The 26,833-nt window shown below is 38.8% G+C and overlaps 1 protein-coding gene across 4 annotated transcripts in view; it reads right to left on the bottom strand.

Annotated features, from left to right (window-relative positions):
- Positions 1-204: 204 nt before the first annotated feature.
- The window catches only part of myo5aa (myosin VAa), a 55,665-nt gene continuing 29,036 nt past the window's right edge, over positions 205-26,833 (bottom strand). For 2 of the 4 annotated variants that reach the window (XM_077564912.1, XM_077564910.1), the window contains exons 15-40: positions 24,289-24,444; positions 24,104-24,201; positions 23,928-24,014; positions 22,523-22,631; positions 22,240-22,451; positions 21,992-22,148; positions 20,707-20,946; positions 20,372-20,620; positions 19,072-19,165; positions 18,809-18,939; positions 18,610-18,723; positions 18,384-18,518; positions 17,889-17,945; positions 17,581-17,808; positions 15,900-15,908; positions 15,493-15,593; positions 13,214-13,412; positions 10,499-10,592; positions 9,129-9,278; positions 8,777-8,931; positions 8,079-8,168; positions 6,848-6,998; positions 6,405-6,687; positions 5,216-5,390; positions 3,957-4,037; positions 205-2,996 (exon numbers count right to left, since the gene is read on the bottom strand). In XM_077564912.1, the coding sequence (XP_077421038.1) occupies positions 2,844-2,996; positions 3,957-4,037; positions 5,216-5,390; positions 6,405-6,687; positions 6,848-6,998; positions 8,079-8,168; positions 8,777-8,931; positions 9,129-9,278; positions 10,499-10,592; positions 13,214-13,412; positions 15,493-15,593; positions 15,900-15,908; positions 17,581-17,808; positions 17,889-17,945; positions 18,384-18,518; positions 18,610-18,723; positions 18,809-18,939; positions 19,072-19,165; positions 20,372-20,620; positions 20,707-20,946; positions 21,992-22,148; positions 22,240-22,451; positions 22,523-22,631; positions 23,928-24,014; positions 24,104-24,201; positions 24,289-24,444 (3,708 nt within the window). In that variant the 3' untranslated portion in view covers positions 205-2,843. Of the gene's footprint in view, positions 2,997-3,956; positions 4,038-5,215; positions 5,391-6,404; positions 6,688-6,847; positions 6,999-8,078; positions 8,169-8,776; positions 8,932-9,128; positions 9,279-10,498; positions 10,593-13,213; positions 13,413-13,797; positions 13,879-15,492; positions 15,594-15,899; positions 15,909-17,580; positions 17,809-17,888; positions 17,946-18,383; positions 18,519-18,609; positions 18,724-18,808; positions 18,940-19,071; positions 19,166-20,371; positions 20,621-20,706; positions 20,947-21,991; positions 22,149-22,239; positions 22,452-22,522; positions 22,632-23,927; positions 24,015-24,103; positions 24,202-24,288; positions 24,445-26,833 lie in introns of all 4 variants that reach the window. The other 2 variants (XM_077564914.1, XM_077564913.1) reach the window with 2 other exon arrangements.

Here is a 26,833-nt window from a genome sequence, read left to right on the forward strand (position 1 = left end):
GGGCACAAAAGTGGAAAAACAAGTATTGGGACGCGGCCCACACTTCGCAAACCGGAAACGGAAACAAAGCTGATGGGTGAAGTCGGAAATCCCGCCGCCTCCGTGGCATATAACCCCATTGATTACTGGTTGTCAGAAGCTAACGCTAAAGCTAACAAACATTTCCGAAAGGGCAAAGAATCAAAACGACTTTCAGGCAGCATGTCAGTGCTTGAATTATTTTATTCATTTTTGTCTTCGTTGTACTTTTACAGAGTTGACAACTTATTCCAAGTTTGTTAACGGTGAACACGTCCACTAAAGCACGACTACCAGAAACTACAAACAGTCCAGTTTGTCAAATGGCGGGAGAGGCAGAGAGTAGATGATTGGACGAAAGGACGGTGCAGGAGAGTGGGCGTCACCTTCCATCTCGTCGTTGACGCAAAATGGCGACAAGTGATGAATGGCTTGTTTGTACAGTCTTCCTCTGCAGTGTTTTTAAAAGTGCGTTTGACTGCGAGAAAAAAAAATTCTGTTGACGTTACACTAACTCAAGACTGACTTCACTGACGTCAAAAACTATCCCACCATGATGACCAAGTCACACATAAGGCTTTGTTCTCTACGTGTATTTCAAAATCATTATATTAACACATTTTTATTAAACATTCACCAGGTGATGAACAATCCTTTACATAATTAACTGCAAATTTCATTTGTCTTCACATGTATTTGAACTGTCCATCCGCCCAAACAATAATCACCCATACTAACTTCTCATAAGTTTTCTTGCAGCGCTATTAGAGCCACAAGCGAAAAAGACATCTTTATCCAACTTTCTCCCCTCAAGACTTTGTTCTGGTAAAATCATCACTGAAACATCATGAGAACAGCCACTTGTACTTAGCAATTTAAAAAGCTACATGTTAGCAGAAAAGAAAATTATACCTTTTTTTTTTAATTAAAAATATTTAACGACATGCGAGTGTGGTATCTTTTATGGAAATCATGACATTCATGTTAAAATTAAGTCTTTATATTTAAAAGTAATACAATAATGTATTATTTTTATAACTGTGTCATTTTCACTATATAACTGCTAACAACTACCGTGCCATCCACAGCTGATGGTATAGAATTTTTTATTTACTAATGTGTGTAATATTTTCCCAAGTTAAAATAAAATAAAATCCAACTTTATTCTTGCAACAGACTTTTTTCTACAGTATTTCAACTTCAGACTTTTACCATTGTGACTTTTTCCCACTGTAACTTTCGCATTTTCTTATTTTATTTACACAACCTGGTTTCCTCGTTATTCCACTATTTTCTCTTGAAATTTTCCTTTTTTTTCTTCTTTGTAACTATTTCGCTAACATGATTACTTGACTATGGGATAAAGTCCTGAAACATTTGAATTTTAGTCATAGTAACATTTCAACCTTAGTCACACAACTTGGTGCCTTCTACTCTTTTCTCTCTCACGTAATTTCATTTTTTCCCTCTTTATTCAAGTTATTTTTTCCAGTGTGGCCTAATAACACGTAATTCCACCCGAATAGAGCGAATCCTGCAGAGAATTTTTTTCCCCTTAAACTGTTTACAAACCTTCAGCAAGGCTGAAGTTAGCAGAAATAAGTGAAAAATACACCTTTTTACATGCCGGTTGAGTATCCAACAAAATAACTTTTTTCCCCAATGTTACGGTCCACTTGCATTGGGGTGAAATGGACTAACCAGAGCTAGCAAAGGTGGCTGTCAATCAGAGCCTGACTCACTGCTGTCACATGATTGCCTGACTGAAAATAGTCACTGGAACTGTACCGCTTGGTCGGAAAAGTGCATTCAAATAGGGTGGAAAATAAAGGCTGGCGAGAAGAGTTAAGTTAAAATAAGCAGAAAATAAATACTGTCTCTTAGGTTTTGAGGCTAAATGAGGTTCATTCAGGAAAAGGGAGGAGGTTAATGATGGCAAACACAAGGCAGCAGGGCAAATGTACCAGACGTCTCTTTCAGACAACATAAATCATAAAAATAACTACAATATGTAGGTTTATTTCTGCCTTTTTTTTTTTTGCAGCCCGTGCAGTCCAGAATCCACTGTAAACTATTTAGGTCCTGCCAAAAACACGCAAAAAAAAAAAAAAAGAAAAAAAAAAAAAGAAGAAGTAATAAACGTCCGACATTTTCAGCTGTTTTTTTTTTTTTGGTCATAAAAACGGTGTACATTTTGAAATGGTAAAGGCAAAGAGATGGATATATGACATGAAGCTGTTTGAGGCACTGAAAAACAACCTCACGATGCTGCTCAATGATAAGAAAAATAAAGATCAATAAATAATAGCAGAGCGACAACCTTTGCTACACACACACGATCCGACGAGCAGGATGACTACTATTCTACCAGCCCGGCGCGGAATGAAACTAAACGCCTCTTGGCAAAGCGGGGAGGACATTGCAATAAATACATGTATTGTTCATTTTTATATATATATTCATCTATATGTGCATAAATAACACGGCGCAGACAGCGTGCGGTCAGCCGTCGTGGCTTGACTGAGCATGAGGAGGACCGAGTGGGAGTGGCTAGCTTGAAATTTAAACGCCAGACCTTGAAGAACGACTTCAACGATCAGAAAAGGAGGGATCAATCTTTTTTTTTTGGTTGACATTTTTGTTTGGTGAAGATTTTTTTTTTTTTTTAATACATGCCTCGACTCAATAAAATTTGGGAAAAACTGGTCTCATAGACGTGAAGAAAACAGCACGTGGAGCATGCGCCTTTTGTTTTGTGACGCTCACGCTCTGCGTTTGTGTGTGAGAGAGATACAATAGATGGCGACTATGCCCTCCCCCCCGGTTTAGACGCGGGTGAGGAAAGCCAGGTTAAGCGAGTGCGGGATCTGGATGGTCTCCAGGGCGAGCGAGGACGGGTTGAAGGGGAAGGTGATGGGGTAGATCATCTTGGTGTCCATCAGCAGCTGGGGACTCTCGCAGCGGTCCCGCAAACGAGTCTGGGGAAGGGGAAGAAGGTTATAATACACTGCGGTATGGATACTGTACATGACGGTTGAATCTGGAGGGGCTGCTGTTTTGGTTAGCAAAAAGAGTTGGAAAGGGGCTCAGCAGTTAATTACACTTGCATTACTTTTTTTTTTTTCCTGAGGGGGAAATATAAGTGTCTTTTATTTTTGGCCTGGGGTCGTGCTGGGGTAAAATTTTCCTAAACGTGGATGAATTTCTCACTGTTTTTGTGCTTAGGCCAAAGTAATAAAAGTATTTCTTTGGCGCCATCTAGTGGAATATTGTTGTTAGGTTTAATTCATTGATAAGTGTTTTTTCATTTGCGTTTTAAAATATCCTGTTTCGTTAGCAGTCCTTGAGTGAAAGTTTTTGCTTTTTTACTGACGCAAGTATGCTAGCTAATGCTACTAATGGGCCTCATGTGTTAATTAAACTTGCATTACTTTTTTTTTTTTCCTGAGGGGGAAATATAAGTGTCTTTTATTTTTGGCCTGGGGTCGTGCTGGGGTAAACTTTTCCTAAACGGGGATGAATTTCTCACTGTTTTTGTGCTTAGGCCAAAGTAATAAAAGTATTTCTTTGGCGCCATCTAGTGGAATATTGTTGTTAGGTTTAATTCATTGATAAGTGTTTTTTCATTTGCGTTTTAAAATATCCTGTTTCGTTAGCAGTCCTTGAGTGAAACTTTTTGCTTTTTTACTGACGCAAGTATGCTAGCTAATGCTACTAATGGGCCTCATGTGAAGTGCTTGTTTATCTTGTATAACTGCAACTAAATTTGTTAAATTAAGTGTATACCTCTTTGAACATTTGAACTTGGGGACATCATACAACCCCCCACTTTATTGCAATCATCACTGTCTTAAGTGTTTTGCTGCCATCTTGTGGCATCAACTGGCAATCACAAATTGTGGGTGTAACATAACATCAAACGCTGTGCTGTTCATCACCTGTATGGTTCGGATGAATGAAACTGACACCCTCTCCTCAAACTCATTGACTGGAGTGTAGAGGTTCAGGACTTTCACGATCTGAAGGAAACACAATCGTCCAATGAAACTTGACAGAACCGAAAAGCAGACATCAAACAAAATAAGACATGAGAACTAGTAAAAATATCCAGAGACTTATTATACATGCCAACTTTTATACAATTTCTGTAAAAACTAGTCTCCAAAAGACGTAACATATTGTCCAGACTATAAGTCACGCTTTTTTTCCATAGCATGGCTAGCCCTACAACTTTTAATCAGGTGCAATAGTACAGGGAAATTCATATTTTTCTTTTTTAAATAAAATATTGTTCAACTGAATTATTTAATGATTTAGATCAAAACATGAATAATTAAATACTCAAAAAAATGTCCAAATTTGTAAGTTGTCAGAAAGAGAGAAATCAAAGGTAGATGAAAAAGTTACTTTTTTTTAATTCCATAAAAATGTCCGAAAAGTGACCATGAAACGTCCAAAAAGGAAGAGGAAAAACAGAAAATTATCATAAAATGTCCATAAAATTGCCAAAAATGTCAGAGAATTAAATAAAAAAGGCAGAAAAGAAAATGTTCAGAAAGTAACCATAAAATGACCTAAAACAAAAGAAGAAATCCGTAAAATGACCATCAAATATACAAAAAAAATGCCCAAAAAGTCAGAAAATTGAGAGAAAAAGCGGCATAAAAAATAAATAATAAAGAGCCATAAAATGGCAGAAAATGACCACCTGTCCATAAAAATGTCAGTAATTTGATGTATATATTTTCGTGTTATGGTTCCCTCAGTGCATTATTAGGCTTACAGATTTCCTTCATCACAATCATCAAATGTTTTGCGGCCCCACACACATTTTTGTTCATTTCCTAGGCCTAAAATGGCTCTTTTTGAGAGGAAAGGTTGCTGACCCCTGATCTCGTACAATATCAAAATTACAGCTCGTGTCGACGGCAGCGGACAAGTTTTGATTGCATTCGAAACTTCCACTTCTAACGTCAGAAAAGAAGAGGAAGAAGTCATGACGTGTGATCTTAGTTTGCTGACACTTCTCGCGACAACAAACGAAGGGACTGTCTCCCCAGCTAGCTCGCTAATTTAGCATGCGGCATCCGCCACAACAAGACGTTATCATTTACATCACCAAAAGGTCTACTTAATGTAAGCCGTTTTCAACTAAACAGATTTCTCATTCACATTGGAGCGCGGTCCGGTTGCGTACCTGTGCGGTGGTGAGGGCCAGGCACATGGAGCAGATGGCTTCGGCGTCCTCCTCCGTCTTCTTTTTGACCTGCAGCAGCTGAGCGGCCTGGATGAGCGGCTCCAGAGTCTCCTTGGCCCCGCAATTCATCAAACCTTTGTCACGCAGCCACTCCTCCAGCTGGCTCACGTTGTACCTGAAACGCACGCGCCGCTACGTTAATCATCGCCGTCTCGCTACATTGCGTGCGAATGCTGAGAGATGCGGTCTGTCAAAGCAGAATCAAAGAAATGAAGTAAAGGCCGAAAACGCATATCCTAGCAGTCCAATTCTCTCACAGCATCTACGCATCATTTCGTGCATGTGAATGCTAGTTTCCATTTTTAATTTTACGTTCAATTAACACCACAATTACAAGAAATGATTTTGATATTAGCGTGAATGGTGGTCTCTCAGCATTCACACAATACATTTTTTAGATGTTTCTCGCAGAATGTGACTGCACACATTTTTTTTTTTAGACAAAATAGCATTATGCTTGACGCTGGTCTTTCAGCATACATACAAAGGCAAAACACATTTTGATGACACACGATTGCATTCACGTGAATGTTAGTCTCTCAGCATTCACAGAATATATTACGGACTCAAAATAGCATTAGGATGGATGCTCATCTCTCAGCATTGACATTGTAGAAGAACAATCTGCGGTATTTTGATGGCACAATTGCGTTAGTAAGCATTCATTGAATACATTACAGAAACAAAATAGTATGAGAAAGATTGCCTCTCAGCATTCACAAAATTCACACACAGAATTGAAACACAGTAACAGTGTGAATGCTGGTCTCTCAGCATTTACCAATGATATATTGAAGTACAATAGTATACAGGTTAATGAATGTCTCTCAGCATGCAGTAGCATGATTGCTGGAATCTTAAAATTTCAGCAAAAATGGACCAACTTTTTCCCCCAGATTTTTTTTTGGGGGGGGGGGGGAGGTATGTTCTACGTTAATGTGTAAAAAAGAAGAAGAAGAAAAGTCTATTTTTTTGGTGCCAATTTTAAAAGAGCAAATTAAATCGGCCGACAGATTAGTCAGTGAGGCCCAAATTTTAAACACAATTTGTATTTGCGTCTCAGCATTTTCACAATTGACATGAAACTACATCAGCGTGATTTTTTTTTTAATCCTCATTTTTTTCCTACCTGATCTGCATGCCTTTGCTCCACGAGCACATGTCCTTGCGCAGCAGCAGGTTGTTGAGGGTGACGGCGCCGATGACATAAAACTGCTGCTTGACCACCTGCTTGATGAGCTCGGGGTCGGTGCCGTGCAGGCACATGGTGGAGTGGAAGGCATTGAGCTGGCGCAGGATGGAGTCCAGCGTGTACGTGCCCTCGTCGGCCATGCTGGAGGTCCGCTTGCGCAGGCCCGTCGGCTTCACGCCCGACACGCCCTGGATGGTCTCGTGCTCCAGCATGCCGGAAACTGACACAAAAACACAACAAGCTTAGCAAACTTTGACGTTCGGGGCTTATTTCTGTCGGTAATATTTATTATTGTTCATTCATGCACTTACTACCTTGTAAAACTGGGCTTAAAACACAAGATTTTTTTTTTTTTTTGCGTATTGTTGTGGTGAGCGCACCTATCATGGGCTGTAGTATGTTTTCCATGCATTTGACGAGCTGCTGGTAGATCTGGATGGCCAGGTCACTAATCACTGATCTGTACTCGGTCAGGTCAAAGTTGGACAGACAGTGCTCGTTCTGCCTGGACGAGTTGTGCTGCATGAAGACCTGGCAGGAAAATGTTTCATTCGAGAAGAATAAAGAGGAAACGGTCATTTTGTACGGCCTTCCTTGTGAGGCTTCAACTCTGTGAGCATGCAGGTTGCATACTTAAGTTTTAGGATTCAACCACTTTATTATCAGGTGCATTGGAATTCTTACTTTGCCATTCAGATTGATGGCAACATAAGAAAAAGTTACCTAAAATAATTTAAAGCAAAAAAAAACCCAAAAAACATTTGGTGGTAATCCTACTTGTATTCGTGCAAAATCATACAGCTCCATTCTTTAATCCGTCTCCCTGAGTATTTACATGATCAAGAGCCTTTCGTTCATTAACATTTATTTATTCTTTGTGTTTATTTTTTTCCATTAATCTAATTAAATAATACATCAATTGTAACAAATATTTGACATTAGAATAACATTTTAATTTTATGAAAAAATAGATAATTAACTCTATACTTTGATAATAAATACAGTTTTAAAATGAGCATGAATTCATATTTAAAAAAATATATATATATATTGTCATCATTTTACAGTCTTCTAAAATTATTGTATGATTAAAACATATTAAATTTTATTTATTTTGTACTTATATACCTAATTGAATAATTGATTTATTATTTAAAAAAAATACAAATACTTGTCAAATGAATTTTTACATTCATTTAAGATTTTGTTTATCTGATGAACTGATTATAACTCAATGTAGAGAATACAATTTTAAAATGAGCAAAAATTATTCAGCTATAATTCTTACTATTAAATTCAAAATAAATTGAAAACGATAATTGTATTTGTTATATTAATTTTGATGCTCTTTAGCTAATTAATTCTAACTAATTCTGGTAATGTTATGACAGTTAATAAAAAATAAAAAGTATTTTGGTGGGGAGGTAGGTAAATATTTTAATACATTTTAACACAATAGCATTAGTATATAAATAGTAATTAGCATGCATGGACTTCCCCGGCAGACTGAATGATTTGTTTTTAGATTTTTTGTTTTTGTTTTGACACAAAGTATTCATCTGTTACAAAACTTTTTCAGGGGACTTAAATATATACTTTTTTTTTTTTTACCTCATCTCCACTGTACTGCTTGAGGCAGTGCAGGAAGCGGCAGGTGTTGGACAGCCAGAAGGAGATCGTCTCAAAGTCATCTCCTCGTTTCTGACAAGAAGAGGTGAAACACATAAGAACTTATTTTAAAAAGAGATAATACATTATTACAATGCTAGCGTGAATTAGAAGTTCCATTTATTCCCTGACCAAGCTTGAAAGTCAAATTTGTAACTCAAATCAGTTACCCCCAGTTAAATAAATAGAAATGCCATTAATCCGTTGCAGCTAGCCAGCTACCCAAAATAACAAATTTTTCCAACACGTTTTTCAAGAAAACAATCACAGTATTAGTAGTGGACGGCAAAAAAAACATACAGAAATATACAGTATGGCAGCATTAAGCCATCAAACATTTTGAAGGTAGAGTTATCTAGGTCATTGAATTACACGTGTAATAAATCGTCCTTGTTTTACATTTAGTTTAGCAGTAAATTTCATCTGGCCTCTTAACAAATTGTTCATTATCTGCCAAAGTGCACACGCGCTCAGAGGGCAAACTAACATCATCCACTCCCGTTCCTATAGGCCCCATGACTGGAAAGGACCCACTTGTAAGTCATATTTTTGCCAAAAAACAACAACCGACCAAGCGACATCTCATACCTTGAAAAAAACGGTAAGTTAGGACACTTGTGATTTTGCGTGCGGGTGCAAACCTTGAGGATCTTCTTGATGCTGTTGATGGTGGAGGTGAGCAGCGTGCGGACCTTCTGGTCATCGTTGACGTAGTCGGCGTGCCTCAGACACATAAAAAGGATGTAGGCGGGCAGACCTGGGATCAGGTTGACGGCCACGCCGCGAGGCTTTAGCTCTGCGAACACACACAAGAAAGATTTCTACAAAGTGAGCAGTCAAAGCAAAAAGCTATTGTTTTGGAATATGTGACACAAAATTGCCTTTTTTTTTTTTTTTTTAATCTCAGGAGTGCAGAAATTCAAACCCAGAACCTCAAAACTGTGAGACTGACATACCGACCACTAATGCACCATGCTACGCCGTCAATCTTACCGAGGATCAAGTTCTTGACTAGTTTCAGCTCGTCCTCCTTCTTGTACTCCAGCATACCCTGGAAGTCTTTCTCTCGGCGAGGAATGTTGACCGGTCGGATGGGCTCGTCCACCATCTGTCCCGGCGACGTCTGACCCTCCGCTTGACCGGCTGTAATGCACACAACGCACATTGCACATGAGCCTCTTTTGGACATACAAGACCACTTTTGAAAAATAATCAATTTTTCCCCCCCTCGGTATCACGATATTTTTTTCAAGGTCCACTTCCCATTTATTTTAATTTTTTTTAACACACAAGCAATATAATATATATAATATAATAATAAATAAATACTTGGTTTGACAAGTTTGTCTTATGCAAAGATAGAGGCGAATTAAACATGACAATATATTTATCTACTTCAATACAACACTTTGACTTGCATCCTTTTAAGTGGTCACTACGACAACTTCACAAAATTTGACCAAACTAGTGTGGTGTAAACATAAGTCAGCAATTCATGATCCAGACTACAACAATAACACAAACAAATATGTGGCTCGTCATGTCAACTATGGATTGCACTACTTAACTCATTGACTCCCAGCCATTTTCACAGAAGCAACCCCCTTCGCTCCCGGCTGTTTTACTGGATTTTGACTGATTTTGCAAGGCCCACAGAATATCGTGTTCTATCATTATAAAAACATGGAACCTACCAAAAGAATCTGTTTTGCAGCAATTAGCATTAGAATATAACTAAGTTTAATCATTATTCACAAATCTATTTAAAATTGTGAGTAATTGAGTTTTTTTTCAACATGGCCCTGGTTAATCTCGTTTGCTCTGCTGCCACCTGCTGGCCGTTTGTGTAATAACTACCATTTCTTCAACCGTTCTTTGCAGTTGAGAGGCTGCATCAAAGCCTTCTGTATGCTCTAGCATAAAAAATAAAAAAAAACACATAAAAACCGTATGAATACGTCTTTGGGACATGTATTTATACGTTTTGGAGAGCAAATGAGTTCAGAACTGAACTTACTGTATCTAGACACTACATAAAAAAATAATACTTAACGTATATTCATTAATTTAAAAACAAGCCCAACTAGCCGACCGTAATGAAGCTTTTTATTTTATTTTATTTAGTTTTTATATTACTGTATGATCAAATAATATATTTATACTAATATATAATAATAATAATAATAATAATAATAGAATAAAAAAAAATATATATTAAAAAGGTGGGAATATATTGGCTTTTATTGCCCAAACTGTGTGGGACGTCTTTCCATCTGTTTTACAACAACCCATTTCCAAATGTGGGAAAATGCCACTTATGACTTTCTTCGTCACGTGACTAGATTGATGAGGTTGCGTCCTACCTCCCATCTCTCCGATCCTCTTGGAGTAAACCTTCAGCTGCTTCTTGAGCTTGCGGATGGTCCGGTCCTGCTTCTCCAGCTGCTCCATAAGATCCTGCAATGGTGACGAAATGGAAGAAACGGACACAAAGGGGGTGAGGACAAACTAGAAAGGCCTTCATCACCTTGAAACACTGCCACCCGCTAGTGGTCAGACGGAAATCTGTCAATGCTTTAAGGCAGCAGTTTGAACTTTTGGGGTGCAAGGACCTAATTAGCATGTATCGCTAAATGCAGCTAGCATTAGAAAGATGTGAAAAAAAGTCCTCATGTTCAAATAAAATCAAGAGGGAGCAGAATCCAAACATTTCACTAGAGACAAACAAGCAAAGCAGAAGGTAGTTTGCTCACGTCATAAAATGAGAGCTGCTGAGCTGATTCGGAAGGAAAAAACAATTTAGTAGGACGTGTTGGCTGTTGAAAGAGAAAAGGGGAAAAAATGGGCATAGCTGCTTCGCTGTGAGTTAGCGCAACTGCGGTAAAAAGCGTTGCATGCAACGAGTCTTTGGAAAGAAACTGCTGTTAGTTCAAACCCTCGTGCAGAACACACACACAGTCTGTAGTGTACATACAACCATCCGACGTAAAATGATGACTCGCGCCTCTCGGGATGCTGCGGGGTCGTCGGACACCAGCTCCTGTCAGGTGACACCATCCACACGTCACACCAGTGTGCGCGTGCGAGCGTGTGTGTGTGTGTGTGTGTGTGAGCAGCTCTTTAGGGAGCCTATTTTTATTCATACAGGCATTTATCCATGTGTGCAGCAAAAATGGGAAAAAAATGTTGCGACACGTGTGGTAATGTGAATACTGTATTTTGTCAATTAATCCGATTTTACGGTTATTTTTGGGAAAGTTAAATCACTTACAATTTGTAGTTTTATTTTGGATTTTTTTTGTTGCATGAATTTGTGGTTTTGTTGACTATGTCCAAATGGCAAAATATTTCAATTTTTTTAAAGCCAAGGGGAAACACATTTGCTGAAGGCTGTATTTTTGTTAGGAATATTTGATACAACTTTTCTTCCAGAGTATTCGACTCGAGTAGTCACTGATATCGATACCAAGTACCAATACTACTAGTACGTTTGCTACATAAAATTTTTCTCTAACAAAAACGATGACAGATAATTAAAAAAAAGATCTATATAGCCCAATCTATTTTTTTTTTCATTAAAATTGCATGAAATTAATTTTCTATTCTTCTCATTTCTAATTTGTAGGTCCTGATTATAAAACAGCCAAAGGAGAATGGCTGACATTTGTATCGACCGCCGTCGCAAGGACCGATACTTTGAAATAAGCCTGGGGTATAGATATACGATACCAGCAAGAATATTTTTGTCAATAACAATAATATAAGGAATTTAAAGTAATTATAAACAACATGCATACAAATGTTTTTTGTTGCTTTGTAGAACGTTAAAATAAAAATGAAAGGTATACTTGACTCATTGACCCATTTTTAGCAGTAAAAAGTTCATATTTTGTCCAGAAATAATTTGATTAGATTTCATGTACAATTAATATTTGTAAAAACAATTTTTTCCACTTGCTGTCGACTGAAGATGACATCACCTGTGCTGAGGAAGTACGTAGGCAACGGCAACGACCAATCATGGCTCACCTGTAAACTGAGAAATAATTCCTCAGCACAGGTGATGTCATCTTCAATCGACAGCATGCACTAACATTCGTTTTTAAAGATATTAATTGTATGTGAAAAATAATGAAGTAATCAAATTAATTCTGGACAAAATATGAACTTTTTACTGAAAATGGCTCAATGAGTCAACTATACCTTTGAATCAGCGTTTGAATGTCACAAAAAAAAAATTCTTAATTTACTTTACTAATGCAAAACAACAAAATGTGAGGTTATATCAGTAAATTGCATAAATTTAGCATCTCGTAGCTGCTAAATTATTCAGGTATGTTGGAGACAATCTCTTTTGTAGTTCTTTTTCTTGTGCTCTGTGTTTCTGGGGATGCAACCAGCGGAGGCGCCATTGCATTGCATGACGACTGTGTTGGGACCGGGCCGATCATTTGTTTGTATCGTCCTGGGATTAGCACTGCTGTTGATATGGCAGTTGTTGTGCCCATTGTTCTTTCGTTCCCCAATGCAGTTTTCTCTCTCGATTCAAGCATTTCTTCCTTGGAATTTCTTCCTTCCATTTTTCTTATACCGTATACATATAAACGTATGAGTCGTGTCATCCTTGACCTGCTTAACTCATTCAATGCCATTGACGGCTATAAACGTCAAAAATTTATTTGAACTATTTCTATTTAATATTTTTTTCCACTTTTGTTAACAAGAGTATAAGTGTACAATAAATTTTTGGGGGGTACATTTAAAACAGATATAAAATTTGTGATTAATCGTGAGTTAACTAGAGAAGCCATGCGATTAATTACAATAAAAAATTTGAAACGCCTGACGAGTTGATTATAAAAAATTAGGGGCGTCAAATTTGATATCTGTTCTAATTATACAATAAAAAAAATTCTAGGTTTTCATACTCTTGAAAAAATTGTTAAACTAAAAGAAATTGTTCAAATGATTTTTGACGTTTATAATCGCTAATGGCAGTGAATGAGTTCCCAAGAGATAACTTCTGCTGTGAATTTGTGACCTATAAACAAAACGGACTTGTGTCAGTGACAGCGTACCAGGTTCTCGTTAGTGAGCCGGGTGATCTCATGCTGCAGACTGGCTTCGATGCGGGCCTCCGGGGGCAGCTGGAGGTTCTGTGCCAGGAGCTGCTGCTGCCGGTTGTTCTCCTCCTTGACGTTCTGCAGCTCGCCGCGCAGAGATTCCACCTCGCTGTCGTAACTCCGCCGCTGGGTCTGCAGCTGGTGCTCCAGGAGCCTGGTGGGCATGAGGGTGGTGGAGAAGAGACACGGGAGTGGGGAGAGGGAAATGGAGAGGAGGATTTGAGGGAAGATGGAGGTGTGAAGACGAGTTAGACTCCAGGTGTGACGAGATCATTTTGTTTTTGTTATCACCCTGATACTCAGCACAAATCAAATCATAGTTTTTATAACTGACAGCAACTTCCTTATTGAATTCTTTTCTCCACTTTTGGACCAAATCAGTATCAAATACACACAGAGACGCATACATATAATGAATAAATGTTTTGTCTGTCCTAAAAATAAAAAAAAGGGAGCAAATGAAGATTTGAAAGGGTTATGGCAAGTGATATGCTATCCGAGAATGGTCAATGGAATGCAGAAAGGTCACACAGTTACACCTGACAGTCTCCTTTAAGCCCTGATTAACCAGCCACAGCTCCCCGTCCTCATTCAGCTTTTGGAAGTCTGGAGCAGCCGATCTGACCGACACACAACACAAAAGGAACAAAAAGGGAACATGAAAAGCACAATGAAGAAATGAAAACATGCAGGGAGGGTGATTGGGGGACGGATGGAGTTAATGAGCATTCGGATTAGGATTTCACTGACGCTTACGTTGACTTCATTTTAAAGGCAAAGTACAATGTTGTGCGACTGAGAACTTAAATCAGTTCCGTTCACTTAAAAGCAAAAATCATTTATCAGAAGAGACTACAATGCAATTCTCAATATAATTCTCTTATTTTTAAACATACTTTTTTTTTTTTTACATATTAAAATAATTACAATTAACTTTGCTTATTTTACATTATTCCATAAGAAATAATTTGGTATTACAGTTAAATGTATTCAGAAAAATATTGTATTACACCAGTATCGCTGTACAATATGATAATTGATCAATATCTTGAAGGCAATTTGTCCAAATGGGTCAGAATAAATGAATAGTAAAAAAAAAAAATCTTTTAACTTGTTTTTCATTATAACAAGTCATATAAGTAATTAACTGAATGAATAACATTTAGCAAATATATCTTTCACAACACATGGATGATTGTTTTGTTTTATAGTAACAGTAATAAAAATGCACAATACATCTAAGAAATAGATAAATATACTGTATTTAAGTTATTTGTCTTGCTTTAATATATTTAGTTTGTTTGTAGGGGAGTGGTTAGTTGGAGTTTCACTAAAGAAGGTGACAATGCAAAAAAAAGAGAAAAAAAAAAGAAGAGACGCACACTGTTGCATATTTTAGCACACCGTGTAAAAATATGGTAATCACAAACACAGCGTGACGCAGGGTGAATTACTAAGTAACAAGGAAGCATGGACAAGATGCTTGACAGACACAACATTAGGTACACCAACACAATCCAATGAGGTCCAATACAAAATCTGTACTAAAAATATTGCCTCTACTATTTTGACGGATTTGCTTCCTTGCTAGCCTAGCTAACTAAAATACATAAATAAATCTAGACATTTTTTTTAATTTTTTTTTTAAATATAGCTCTTGAATTGGATTTGATTAAATAATGCTGGTGTACTTCATGTTTTTGAGTGCATTTCTATAAACAATACTGTTATGATTTGCCGTCTTTGAATCAAACTGAGCTGTCCACCGTGAAACAGAAACAAGGAGGGTTTCATGCAAAACACATTCCATGACAGCGAGACAACTCCTACAGTGTTCAACCTGCTGCAAAGTTAGTCATAAAGACCTCACATCAATGCCCAGATGTGTCACTGCCTTCATGAACTGCTTAATAAAGTTGTTTGGAAGCTGGGAAAACAACAACCTCAGTAAACTCTACTTGGACATGCTGTTAAAAACGGCTACTGCACAAGAAAAACAGTCTTCGTGGTGTGGAATCAGTGAGTACGAAGATTCACTCTTCTCACGTGCATGCTCGCCAACCACGATGCATGGACCACCTCGTCTGTTACCTGAGCCTACTCAGCAGATGTCTGACCTCTTGCCACTTACAAGCAAACCTGGGAGATCTGCACGGGACAAGTCGGCGTTCAGTCGTAAGCAACTGAAGCGAATGGTAGGGAGGGTTGGAAGAAGAGAGAGAAAAAAGCAGTACCTGTTTGTGTCTTTGAGGCCGATGTAAGCTTGCTTGAGTTCATCAGCGTCCTTCAGTTTGGAAATGTCCTCCACGTGGACGGCCACTTCAGTCATGGTCTCCTATATCAGACAAGAAAGTTAAAGTTAGTAGAAATGGTTTGCCGTCGCATACGTATGAGATAATTTTCAGTATCAAAATTGCATTGTCACAAATGGGTCATAATAATTCAAGACTTATAACAGCAGCAAAAATGAGATGTGAAACTGTGTCAAACTTATGGCAGAAGTCCTCTAAATCTGTGGTTATGCATCAAGTTGAATGGACCAGACTGAAGTCCTTTTTCTAAAAGGAGGCTTTCATACATAACCTAACATACAGTATTGTAATGTAACATTCATGCAGGGCACGTGGTGCTTTAACAATACCTTCTCATCCTGTGGGAAAGCGTGGATGGAGGAGAGAAGGTAGAGACAGGAGCGTTAGACACTGAGGGTGCAACCAAAAACATTCAAAACAGCTCATGAGGAAGTTCACAGACATGAGGAGGATTATAGTAAATATCATATTGGCAGCACAAAAGCATCATTAGTGATGTCTATAGACAAGAAAGCCAAACATACATGAAGTACACCTTCACAATCTAATGAGAACGTTGTAACTGAAAAATGCACTGCAAGATGTATTTTTGTCTATTTATTGTATCAATATATTTGACATTAATTGTTTAAAAAAAAGAAGAAGAAGCCTATTTATTATATTTAGGAATTAGATGCCTACACATTTTTAACTCATTCACTGCCATAAATTTATAAAAAAAAGAAAGAAAAGATTATTAAAAATTAAGGGCGACAGGCGATTACAATTTTTAATTGTAATTAATCGCATGACTTCACTAGTTAACTCACGATTAATCACAAATTTTCTATCTGTTCTAAATGTACAATAAAAAAAAATCTAGGTTTTCATACTCTTGTTAACAAAAGCGGAAAAAAATGTTAAACTAATAGAAATAGTTTTAATGATTTTTTTACGTTTATAGCCGTCAATGGCAATGAATAAATAAAAAAAAAGAAAGAAAACATTATTAAAAAATTGGGGCGTCAGGCGATTAAAATTTGTAATCATAATTAATCGCATGACTTCACTAGTTAACTCACAATTAATCACACATTTTATATCTGTTCTAAATATACAATAAAAAAAATTCTAGGTTTTCATACTCTTGTTAACAAAAGTGGGAAAAAAAGTTAAACTAATAGAAATAGTTAAAATGAATTTTTTACGTCTATAGCCGTCAATGGCAGTAAAAGTGTATGTATAAAGTGTATTATTAATTATTATTATGGTTCCAACTTCTGCGATAAATTACTCTGATATATTCTATTAGTATTTTATATTTACGCCACTACATTATCATTATTAAATTGTGCATATATCTGAATTTGGATAATAAAACAGCTATTCGCTACAGAAATACATATACATGTATTTACAAATATTTAACTATTCATTCATACTTTCTACTAAAGTAATTTCTGGACTATAAGCCGCATTTTTTTTCACTTGCATTCGACCCTGCGGCTAATACAAAGGTGCGGCTTATCCATCACATCACAAGAGGGCGCACTATAAAGGAAGCGCAAGCGCATCAGGCAGAGCAAAACAATCCAAGTGAGCCCAAATACAGTAGGAGAGACAGGACGAGAGCGAGACTATTTACTAAGGAAAATAAAGTAGTGGAGAATAAAGTAGCAAGAACCCGGTGCGGTAACATTAAAACACCTGCGGCTTACAGTCGGGTGCAGCTCATATGTGTAACAAACTCGCGTATTCCCCAAAATTACTTAGCGCGGTTTATAGTCAGGTGCGCCTTATAGTCCAGAAATTACTGTAATCAATATAAAGTATGTAAAACAAGCATTTAACTTGAAAGTAGCTCTACAACATTGCAAAGTGTAACCAAAATAACTTCTCATTAGTCTTGTTTAGGTGTACCTAATAAAGTGGCTGAGAGAATGTACTAATGATCAGACAAACAGCTGACATGGGCGAGTACGCATTAGTGCAGTACATATACATGTTAAGATCAGATCAACTCAACATCACCTTGTGCTGCATGGCTTCCTTTTGACTGACCAGCTGCGAGCGCAAGATCAGCACCTCCTCCTTGCGCACTTCCAGCTCCTCGCATGACGAGTTAAGCTGATCCAGGAGCACCTTGTAGGCCGGAGAGCCCGGTGCGCCGGCGCTCGATGCCGCGCTGCCCAGCAGGCTTCTCCTCATCTCGGCCAGGTCGTGTTTCAGCTTCTTGTTCTCAGATTCCAGTTCCTGACGCTAGTGTTATATTGTAAGTTGTAGTAATAAAAAAAAAAAGGTGCACAAAGAAAGTTTAAGTAAGCATTTAAACAACTCACCTTGAGGGACTCGTACTCCAACTCTGCCCCGCGCGCCTTTTTGAACTCGGATTCATCCTGAAACAAAAACACAAGTACAAACTTTATTATTATTATTACAATATGAAATGCAGCACTTGCACCGATTGTATTTAATAGTGCAAATAAGTTAACAAAAGCATCTGCCCTCAAATGAAAACTGTATTTTCTCAATTGGTGTCTTTGGTTCTAAAACGCTGTGCCGCAATTAGTCACACTTAAAAAATTGAATCTCTTATTTTAAATGTAAACAGTGTTTCCTCAAATTCTGGTGGAATACATGCCAGGTAGGTCTACCTTATTCACTTGAATATTTTAACTCCTCACCTTAAATAAATGCTTCCTATTTTCCCCTCAAGAAAAAAAGCTAATTACATCCAGGCTTTCCCCCCAGTTCTTTATAGGACTGCGGGCCGGTTTGCGGTTTGTGGCAGTGTATATTTGTAGTTTATTTATTTGAGTCTGTGTATCTTGTACCCTGGCCCGGGCCCTCTGAAACTGCTCCTCCTTGTTTTCCAGCTCATTGCGCAGCGACTGCTTTTCTTGCTCCAGCTCTGTGAGTCGCTTCTGCAGCTTGAGCGTGAGCGAGGTATCCATTCCTCGAGTCAAATCCTGCAAGAAGAGCCATTAAATGTCAGCTTAAGAGATTCTGGAAATGCAGCAAGTAAATCAACTAGAAATTGTCTGTAGACTAGTTGCGTACTTCTGCGGCCTGGGAACCTTCTTCCGATTCGGCGAACTCGGACTTGTAGGTGTACTCGGACTCGTTGCTGCTGTGAGTGGAATCCGTTCTCCTGTGGCCGGGCTTGGAAAAATGCTAAAAAAAAAAATAATAATAAATGAGTGGGGAAACAGGGAAAAAAGCACCACCACCAACAAAGAATAAAATGTGTGTCACACACTTCTTTGAGGTCGTCGTATTTCTCCTCGAGGCGAAGGTGTTCTGTCAGGAGATTCTGGTATCGAGAGCGCTCTTCGTTCAAATCCGTCTCCAACTGTTGAGTCTCGGTGGCAATTGCACGGGCCATTTTCTCTGCAAGAAACCAAACATGTAACAACAATCAAGTGACGGTAAATTTAGTTCAAGTACAAAGTCTTCTCTAGTGGAGGGAAGTAATGAAATGCTAACTTTTTGGCCGTACATAGCACACCCTCTAAAGCTCACCTGTCATCTGCTGATTCTGTTCCTGAATCAACCTGTTCAAGTCGTCTTTCTCTTTCTTCAGCAAGCCGTTCTGGTCCTTTAGTTCCGATACCATCTAACACACAAAACATGTAGAAATTACATCATTGTGTGTCTGTTTTAAGTGAAAACCAGATGACATAAAACTACATTTTATCAGATAATGTCTATCATACATTACTGCAAGCTTCAATAACATTCATGGTCTCTTGACTAAGAGACCTTATATAGAGCAAGGAACCATATTTGAGACTTGTCAAAGCCAATTAGTAAAGAGAGGTATGATATAAATGGGTGGGGTGGGGGGGGGCATATAGGGTGGGCCATGTTTCAGACACTAATATATTATAATGACATAAGAAATGATGAATGATAATGCAGGAAAAATTATCTACTTTTTAGTAAAACGGTAACATTGCATTCCTGTCACCTTTATTTATGAATAAATCTTATCTTGGTGTGGAAAATTAAGCATTCAAAAAAGTAATGAAATGAAATGAAAGGGCTCTAACATCTTCGATATCAGTAGGTTTCTTGCTCTGAAACAAAATCTGGGCTTGAAGCCATAAAGACTGCTTGCTGCTCTGCTACAAACAAGTTCTACTTAGTGGTCCTACTTGACGGGGTTACAACTCATTAACACCATTTGGATGAATGATGACTGAAAACTAAGACATAACATATTCAGCCAGGCCCATAAATATTGGGACAGTGACACAAGTCTCATCTTTTCGGCGCTAAACACCACCACAATGGGTTTGAAATGAAATGTGATGAAGATGTGCTGTATCTGCAAAGAATGAAAAATATATATTTTTTAAATTGATTCTTGTAGCACATATCCAAACTGGTGTAATACCAGTCGTCTGATTTGAATTTAAACACCCTCAAACTGAAGCTGAAAGTCTGCAGTTAAAACAGTTCATTTCGTTGCAAATCCATTGTGGTGGATTTCAGTTCCCAAAACATGAGAAATGTCTCAATGTCTCAATATATATGGACCTGACGAAAGTTGGGACGCTAAAACACGAGCACAATATTGAATGATCACCTGCGTGGGGGCAACTCCGTGCCCAATGCCCCCTGCTTCTCTGAGCCGACTAAATTGAAGGAAAAAATGTTTGCCTTTGGTGCCATAATAATACATCACTATCTATTGATACGAATGTAGAGGGTCTATTAACAAAAAAAAAAAAATAGCCAAGGATCAATATCTTGAAATACAAAAAAAAGCATTTCTTAGTAATTTAACCTGAAAATTCTATTGAATGTTTTAACGTACTTTCTCCATTTCGCCCTTGTACGACTGCGCCCAGTCCTCGAGTGTTTTCTTCTCCTGCTGTGTGGTGCTCAGCTCCTTCTTCAGCTTCTCCAGCTCCTCCAGGAGACAGTTGAGCTGTTTGCCTTTGCACCTGGCGTCCTCCTCCACGCCTCGCAGGCGCCCCAGCTCCCCTCGGAGCCGCTCGCTCTCCGTCGTGTAGGTGTTCTCCAAACCCGCTAGCCTCTCGTTGACCGACTTGTTGTCTTTGGTCTGGTAGGGTAAATAGAAGTCAGCCCGAATGACAAACAAACACGCAAAATGAGAAAGCTGGGATGACACGAGGATTTGATTCCGACCTGCTCGTCGATCTTCCTCTGCAGCTGCATGATCTTGTTCTCCATTCCCTTGTTGAGCTTCTTGAAGTGCTCCACCGAGCGGGCCTCGATTTTCAGCTTCTTTAGCTCGCGCCTGGCCTTCATCCTGCGAATGCAGCACTGCAGGTACACGATGGAGCTCAGGCAGCGCTTGTACCAGCATCGAGCCAGCCAGCCACGCACGCGCTTCTGGATGATCACCGCCTTGTGCTCGCGCAGAAGCTATAGACGCCGGGACACGACAAGAAAGAGGAAAAATATCAAATGCTACCCCAGGAAGTGTCGGAAGCACAACGCTACAAAGTGAGTAGGCGTGAAAGAGTGTGAAGTTTAAAAGTTGAAAGTTTGTGCATGTCGTTATAACCATACAGTGTCTAAATATATCCAGTCATGCTCAACTGCGGTCCTTGAGTTCTGCTATCCAGCATGTTTTCCATGTCTCCCACTGCCAACACAGGTGTTTCAAACGATCAGCTAATCAGCAAGCTCTGCATGACGCCTGATAACGATCCTCAGCTGTGTTGGCTGAGAGAGACCTGGAAAACAGGCTGGATAGGGGTACTCGAGGACCGGGGTTGAGAACCAATGTGCTAAACAATGATTTTATTTATTAATAGGTGGGGAAAAAAATCAAAATCTATCTGGCCCAATAGGAAACATTAATTATATGAAAAAATAAAATAAAAATAAAGGGTTTGGAGTGGCCAAGTTAGTCTTGATTTAAAGAGGAAGTCAACAAACATTTCTTGACAATAATGTGTTATATGTGTCCTCACTAGTCTGAACATGACATTCTGATTAATGTTACATTTGTGGAATATGAGTTATGCAGCAAAATCCATCCGTTTTTATCCATCTTAGGGGGCGGCCATTTTGCCACTTGCTATCGAGTGAAGATGACATCACAGTTGCTCAGCTCAGGCAACAACCAATCACAGCTCACCTGTTTTCTGAAGCTGACCAGTCACAGCTCACCTGTTTTCTGAAGCTGAGCTGTGATTGGTTGTTGCCTGAGGCTTGAGCAACTCGGATGTCATTTTCACTCGACAGCAAGTGGCAAAATAGCCGCCTTCTGATATTGATAAAAACTGCTGAATTTTACTGAACTCATAATCCTCAACACAATATTAACCAGAATAACATATTTAGACTAGTGATGCTGCATAGAACATATTATTGTCAAGAAATTTTGGGATTTGACTTCTCCTTTAAATGGGAGAGGAATAGGAAATCAAAATATGTGTGTTCTTGTAAGTGTTTGCATTACCGCTTGGTACTTCTGGCGGGCCATGTAAGCTCTGAGGATAGTCTGTATGGCCAGGGCAGCCGCCTGCTTCTGCCTGTAACGCTTCTTGGCCACGTACATCCTCCGGTACTTCTGGATGATGGTGGCGGCTTGTGTGCGGCGCATGAATTTAGCCAAACTGAAGAAAACAGAACACCAATTGTAGATTAGGAATGATGGAAATATTACAAATCTGGAAACAGTATGTGAATCATGTGTGAGCGACCCACCAACGAGCCTGGTATCCTCTGGTGAACCGCTGGATGGTGATGGCGGCATCGCGCATGCGCAGGTACTTCTTGCGCGCCAGCCAGCAGCGAATAGTTTTCTGGATGCGGATGCAGGCGGCACGCAGCTTGTCGGCGCGCAGCTTTTCTAGGTAGGCCACCTGGCCGGCCCTGAAGAAGATCTTGGTCTTACCAAACTGATATTTATCCTGATCCTGATAGAAGAAGGGAGCGGTTAGATATCATGAAAAGATGGCCGCTGGGAGAAGAGGAAAAGTTTGCGGACCTGCACTAGCTTCTCCAGAACGTTCCTGCATGTCAATTTCTTGTCAGGGAGAACATCCTTCTGCTTCATCAGCACTCTGTATCGACTGAAGAACTCCTGGTATGTCCATCTGAAGTGCGCATACACACAGAATTATTAGGCAACGTCAAGACCAATGATTCTCCAAGTGTGGTATGAGTACCACAAGGATCTCTCTGGTGCTATGCATCACCAAATTCAATATATAGGTAAATAACATTTAAAATATGCAATGCAATCACACATATATGAATAAAGTATACCTATAGCCTGTCTAAATTCCTATACAGGACTTTTTAAGTATAGTCCAGTTATTTAGTTACTCCAAGTACAGTTCAATACAGCTCTGCATTTAATATTTGAGAATGTTTTGCGTTTAAACATATGTTTAAATATGATATTTCGATACAGACTCAAAAGGCCTTTCATAGTGCCCAAATGAGGTTCTTTGGCTAGCAGACGTAGAGTAGGATGACCATATTCCCATTTCCTCAAAAAAGAGGACTCTTGCGGGGCCTTGAAATTGTGGTACCAGTCGCAGTGTACACAGTGCTTCACCACCTATTAGTCACGCAATGCCAACCGGACATTTTCATGAATTTATAAAACCCCCAGACGCCCGAACAGGACGTAAGAAAATGGTCTGTTCTACTAAATGTCCTCCCAGAGGACGTTTGGTTACCATAACGTAGAAGGACTTCTTTTTGGTCGAAACCAGTCAAATATACCATGTCACCCATTATTATTTGCAATCATTTAATTTAAGGATTAAATGTAATTTCCCAAATAATTTTTAGCCCTAATTTGAGAAAACCAAATGGCAAACTTTTATAAGGAACAGTGACCGACACTTTGGTAATATGGACAATTAAAATAGTTTTCCAAATATTTTTATGAAGTGGTGTTTCATTGAATTGCTGCCTTCATGCCAGTAATCGAATGACAGAATCAGAGGTGGCAAATCCAAGTCTAGAAAGTAAAAACCCTGCCACAGTTTGGCTTTAGCTCCTGATGCTAGCTTGCTCCCGAGCTACAGTAAGTGCGAGCTAAGTAGTGCTAGCTAGTTCCCTAGCTGGTTTACCTGCTAGCTATCGCCCTAGCAGGTAAACGAATATCATGGGAACTAGCTAGGGAGCTAGCTAGCTAGCTAGCACCTGGGGCCAAAGCCAAACTGTGGCAGGGTTTTTACTTTCTGGACCTGGACTTGCCACCTCTGGACAGAATATTGCTGCCCTCGGGAGTTGTGATAGAATGTGGCTGTAGCTCAACTCCCCACGGATGTCATGTCATATATACAACAAACTTGTAGTTGCACTCCTTTGTGCGTAAGATTACATACTGTGCGTAGAGTATGTGAACCAAAGAAGTTCGCTGAGATTATCAGTACCTGGATGGGAAACCTGCAGCAGAGATGCGGATTGTCTCCAGGACGCCACAAGCTCTCAGCTGCTGCACCGCACGTTTTGGGTCAAACCTGTCAATCATAACAATTCAAAGATGAAGAAACAACAGCAAAGGTTCGCTTTGTAGGTTTTCATTGATGTAAGGCAGAGAGGGACTCACGAGAAGGCCTGCTTGAAGTCATTGGGTTTGATACAGCGGACGTAGTGTGGAGTGGTGGCATTCAAGGTTTCCATGAGCATTTGAAGGGAGTTACGGAACTAAAAGAAAGAAGAATCCGTATTTACACTGCTTGTGTGAAACAAGTCTGGATTGTGTGTAAAATAGCTAAGAGGTAGTTATCAAACCTGGCAACCGACAGTCTTCTTGTGCTCCTTGCTGCTGGTGTCGCGGCTCTTGTCAGGTTTGACGCTGAGACGGGTCCTGCCTCCCGTACCGGGGGTCTGACTGGTGGGGCTGGTGGCGTGACCCTCATCACGGAACAGCTCCACCAGCAGGTCAAACTGGGTACAGCGTCCAAATACAGTTAGAACGCCGATCGAGATGGAGGGTTAAGACGGATTTCATGCTGGATAAATGTACAGTGGAACCTCGAAAATTTGAACCCTTTAAAGTTGTACAGTTTGGAGCACTTTTAGAAAATATATTAAATCCACAGAATATTTTATTCTTCCTTTGTTGTTTTGATACCTGTGGTTTCAAATAGGAAATGCCAACCATAGAACTGTAAAAGGAACTTATTGGTAGTGACCTAACATGTCTATGTGCTGGTTGCTCTGTTCGATATTTTAAATGTCAAAGAATAACAGAACAGCAGCATTCTTTTGTTGGCTTCCAAACTTCACCATGGAACACACTTGTCATGTGTGCTAACTTATTTTCACATATGGAGATTAATACCTGTTTACACTTGTATGTTAGTTAAGAATTCCCCTCGAGTCAAACTTTTTTTCCCCACTTCTTTTCATTCTTCATTCAAACTTTGAACAAATGGTTCCTGGAATATTTTGTGAGTGACAACTAAGGTTCCACTGCAGTTGTAAACAGTCCAGCAATGCGTTAACTAATTTTAATACGTAGGGGCTTAGAACGCTATATTAAAGAATTTTCAATTGCGCAGATCCTACTTTTAGAATGTGTAGTAATGTTTTGTAGATTAGTGTTTGTTACAAAAAAAAAAAACATTCAGTCAGTCAGTCATTGTTACAGAAAGCCAAAAACCATAATGTAAGTTATGGTATTATGACATGAATAGCTTCATGTATATGTAATGTACAGGTGCATCACAATAAATAAGAATATCGTAGAAAAGTTCATTTATTTCAATAATTCAAAAAGTGAACCGCAGATTATACACATTCGTTATAAATACGGGATAATAACATTCAGAAAGACAAATCTAATCTCCTAATCTCTATTTAGAAACCATTTTGATTTGTGTGAGCATGTTATTTAGGCTAGTATGCTAGCTAATACTATTAATAAGCCTCATGTGAATTTGGTTTGTTTGTGCCCAATAATTTACAGAATACAATTATTTATGTACGATTGTGTACATTCTAGATACACAGTGTTGATACTTTGTTATCCTTTTGTCGCTATTTCGTGTCATCTATTCAAAATATCAAACCCCTTTTCGATGGGGGCATCAATTATTCACAAATGTGTACCATTTGTAACAGGGCTTGCTCCCTATATAAAATAAATAAAGTTTTCTACAATATTCAAATAAATTGAAATGCACCTGTATATGCTTTTAGTATGGCATGCAGAAATGAACTGAGATGTATTCCACTGTGCTGTGTTCCTCTCGCCATTGTCAATACACGGGAACCCCCAAAAGAAACCTCTCGCAACATCACTACTTCCCGGTTGATGTCTCCTCTCTCCGATCATGCTTTATTTTTAAACTGTCAGTGCCTCAAGTGCTCCCCATGCAGCAAACAACGGCACAAAACAAAACTCAATGACCCAGTGCTGTTAGAGCGAATATGTCAGCGAGTGAAAGAAGATAAAGAAAGAGCCAGAGGCAGATCGGCGTTGCGTGAACGTCTCCGTTTACCTTCTGCTGACGGGTGGGGAGGGAGGAGGGGTTGTCATGATGAAGACAGAACCGACATAACATGGACAACACATGGAGACACAATGACAACAGAACACAGTGACATTAAGGTGGAACATCATCATTGGTTTATGATGGAAACAAAAGGCACGTAAAAAAAACAGCTCAACGCTGATGAGGATGACGGGATGATGATTGAATTTCCGCTCCTGAATTCAATCATGATTCATCACAAATGTTTCTCTAGTATTTCATGTATTTTCTTGCCGTGAAGATGTCACGTGCAAAAAAAGAGTCATGCAGTGCAGTCTAAAATCTATGAACTGAGCTAATTACACTTAAAATGTATTTGAAAGGTATTTTTTGTCGTATGTTTACGATGCCTGTGACAATTAAATTAGGGCACAGCTTTATTGTATTCTGCTAGACAGAGGGACAGCTCATATTTGAGGAAACATTTATGTAGTATTCATTATGTCAAATTAAAGTTAACCTTTATGTATTCATGGGATTCACCATGTTCAGTGCACCTGCTACAATATCATAAGAGCAAATACAAGAGTTGTGTCAAAGTAATTGGTAAATTTTTCATAAAAACTTTTCCAAACATGCATTAGTATTATCTTTGCAAAACAGATACAACTCTTGTACAAGAATACTCAACGAGATGTTAAATATAGAATAAATCCAAATATTATTCCACCCTATGAGGCACTAAAATGCACACGCACAGTAAGATTGTTGGGATAAGCTTGGCAGAGAACCTTAAATCCTAATTAAACTAAATCTCATTAAGGCCACATTAAGGCTTAATCCCAATTGTTTAAGTC

Source organism: Vanacampus margaritifer, chromosome 4, assembly GCF_051991255.1.
Source record: "Vanacampus margaritifer isolate UIUO_Vmar chromosome 4, RoL_Vmar_1.0, whole genome shotgun sequence".
NCBI classification, from domain to species: domain Eukaryota; kingdom Metazoa; phylum Chordata; class Actinopteri; order Syngnathiformes; family Syngnathidae; genus Vanacampus; species Vanacampus margaritifer.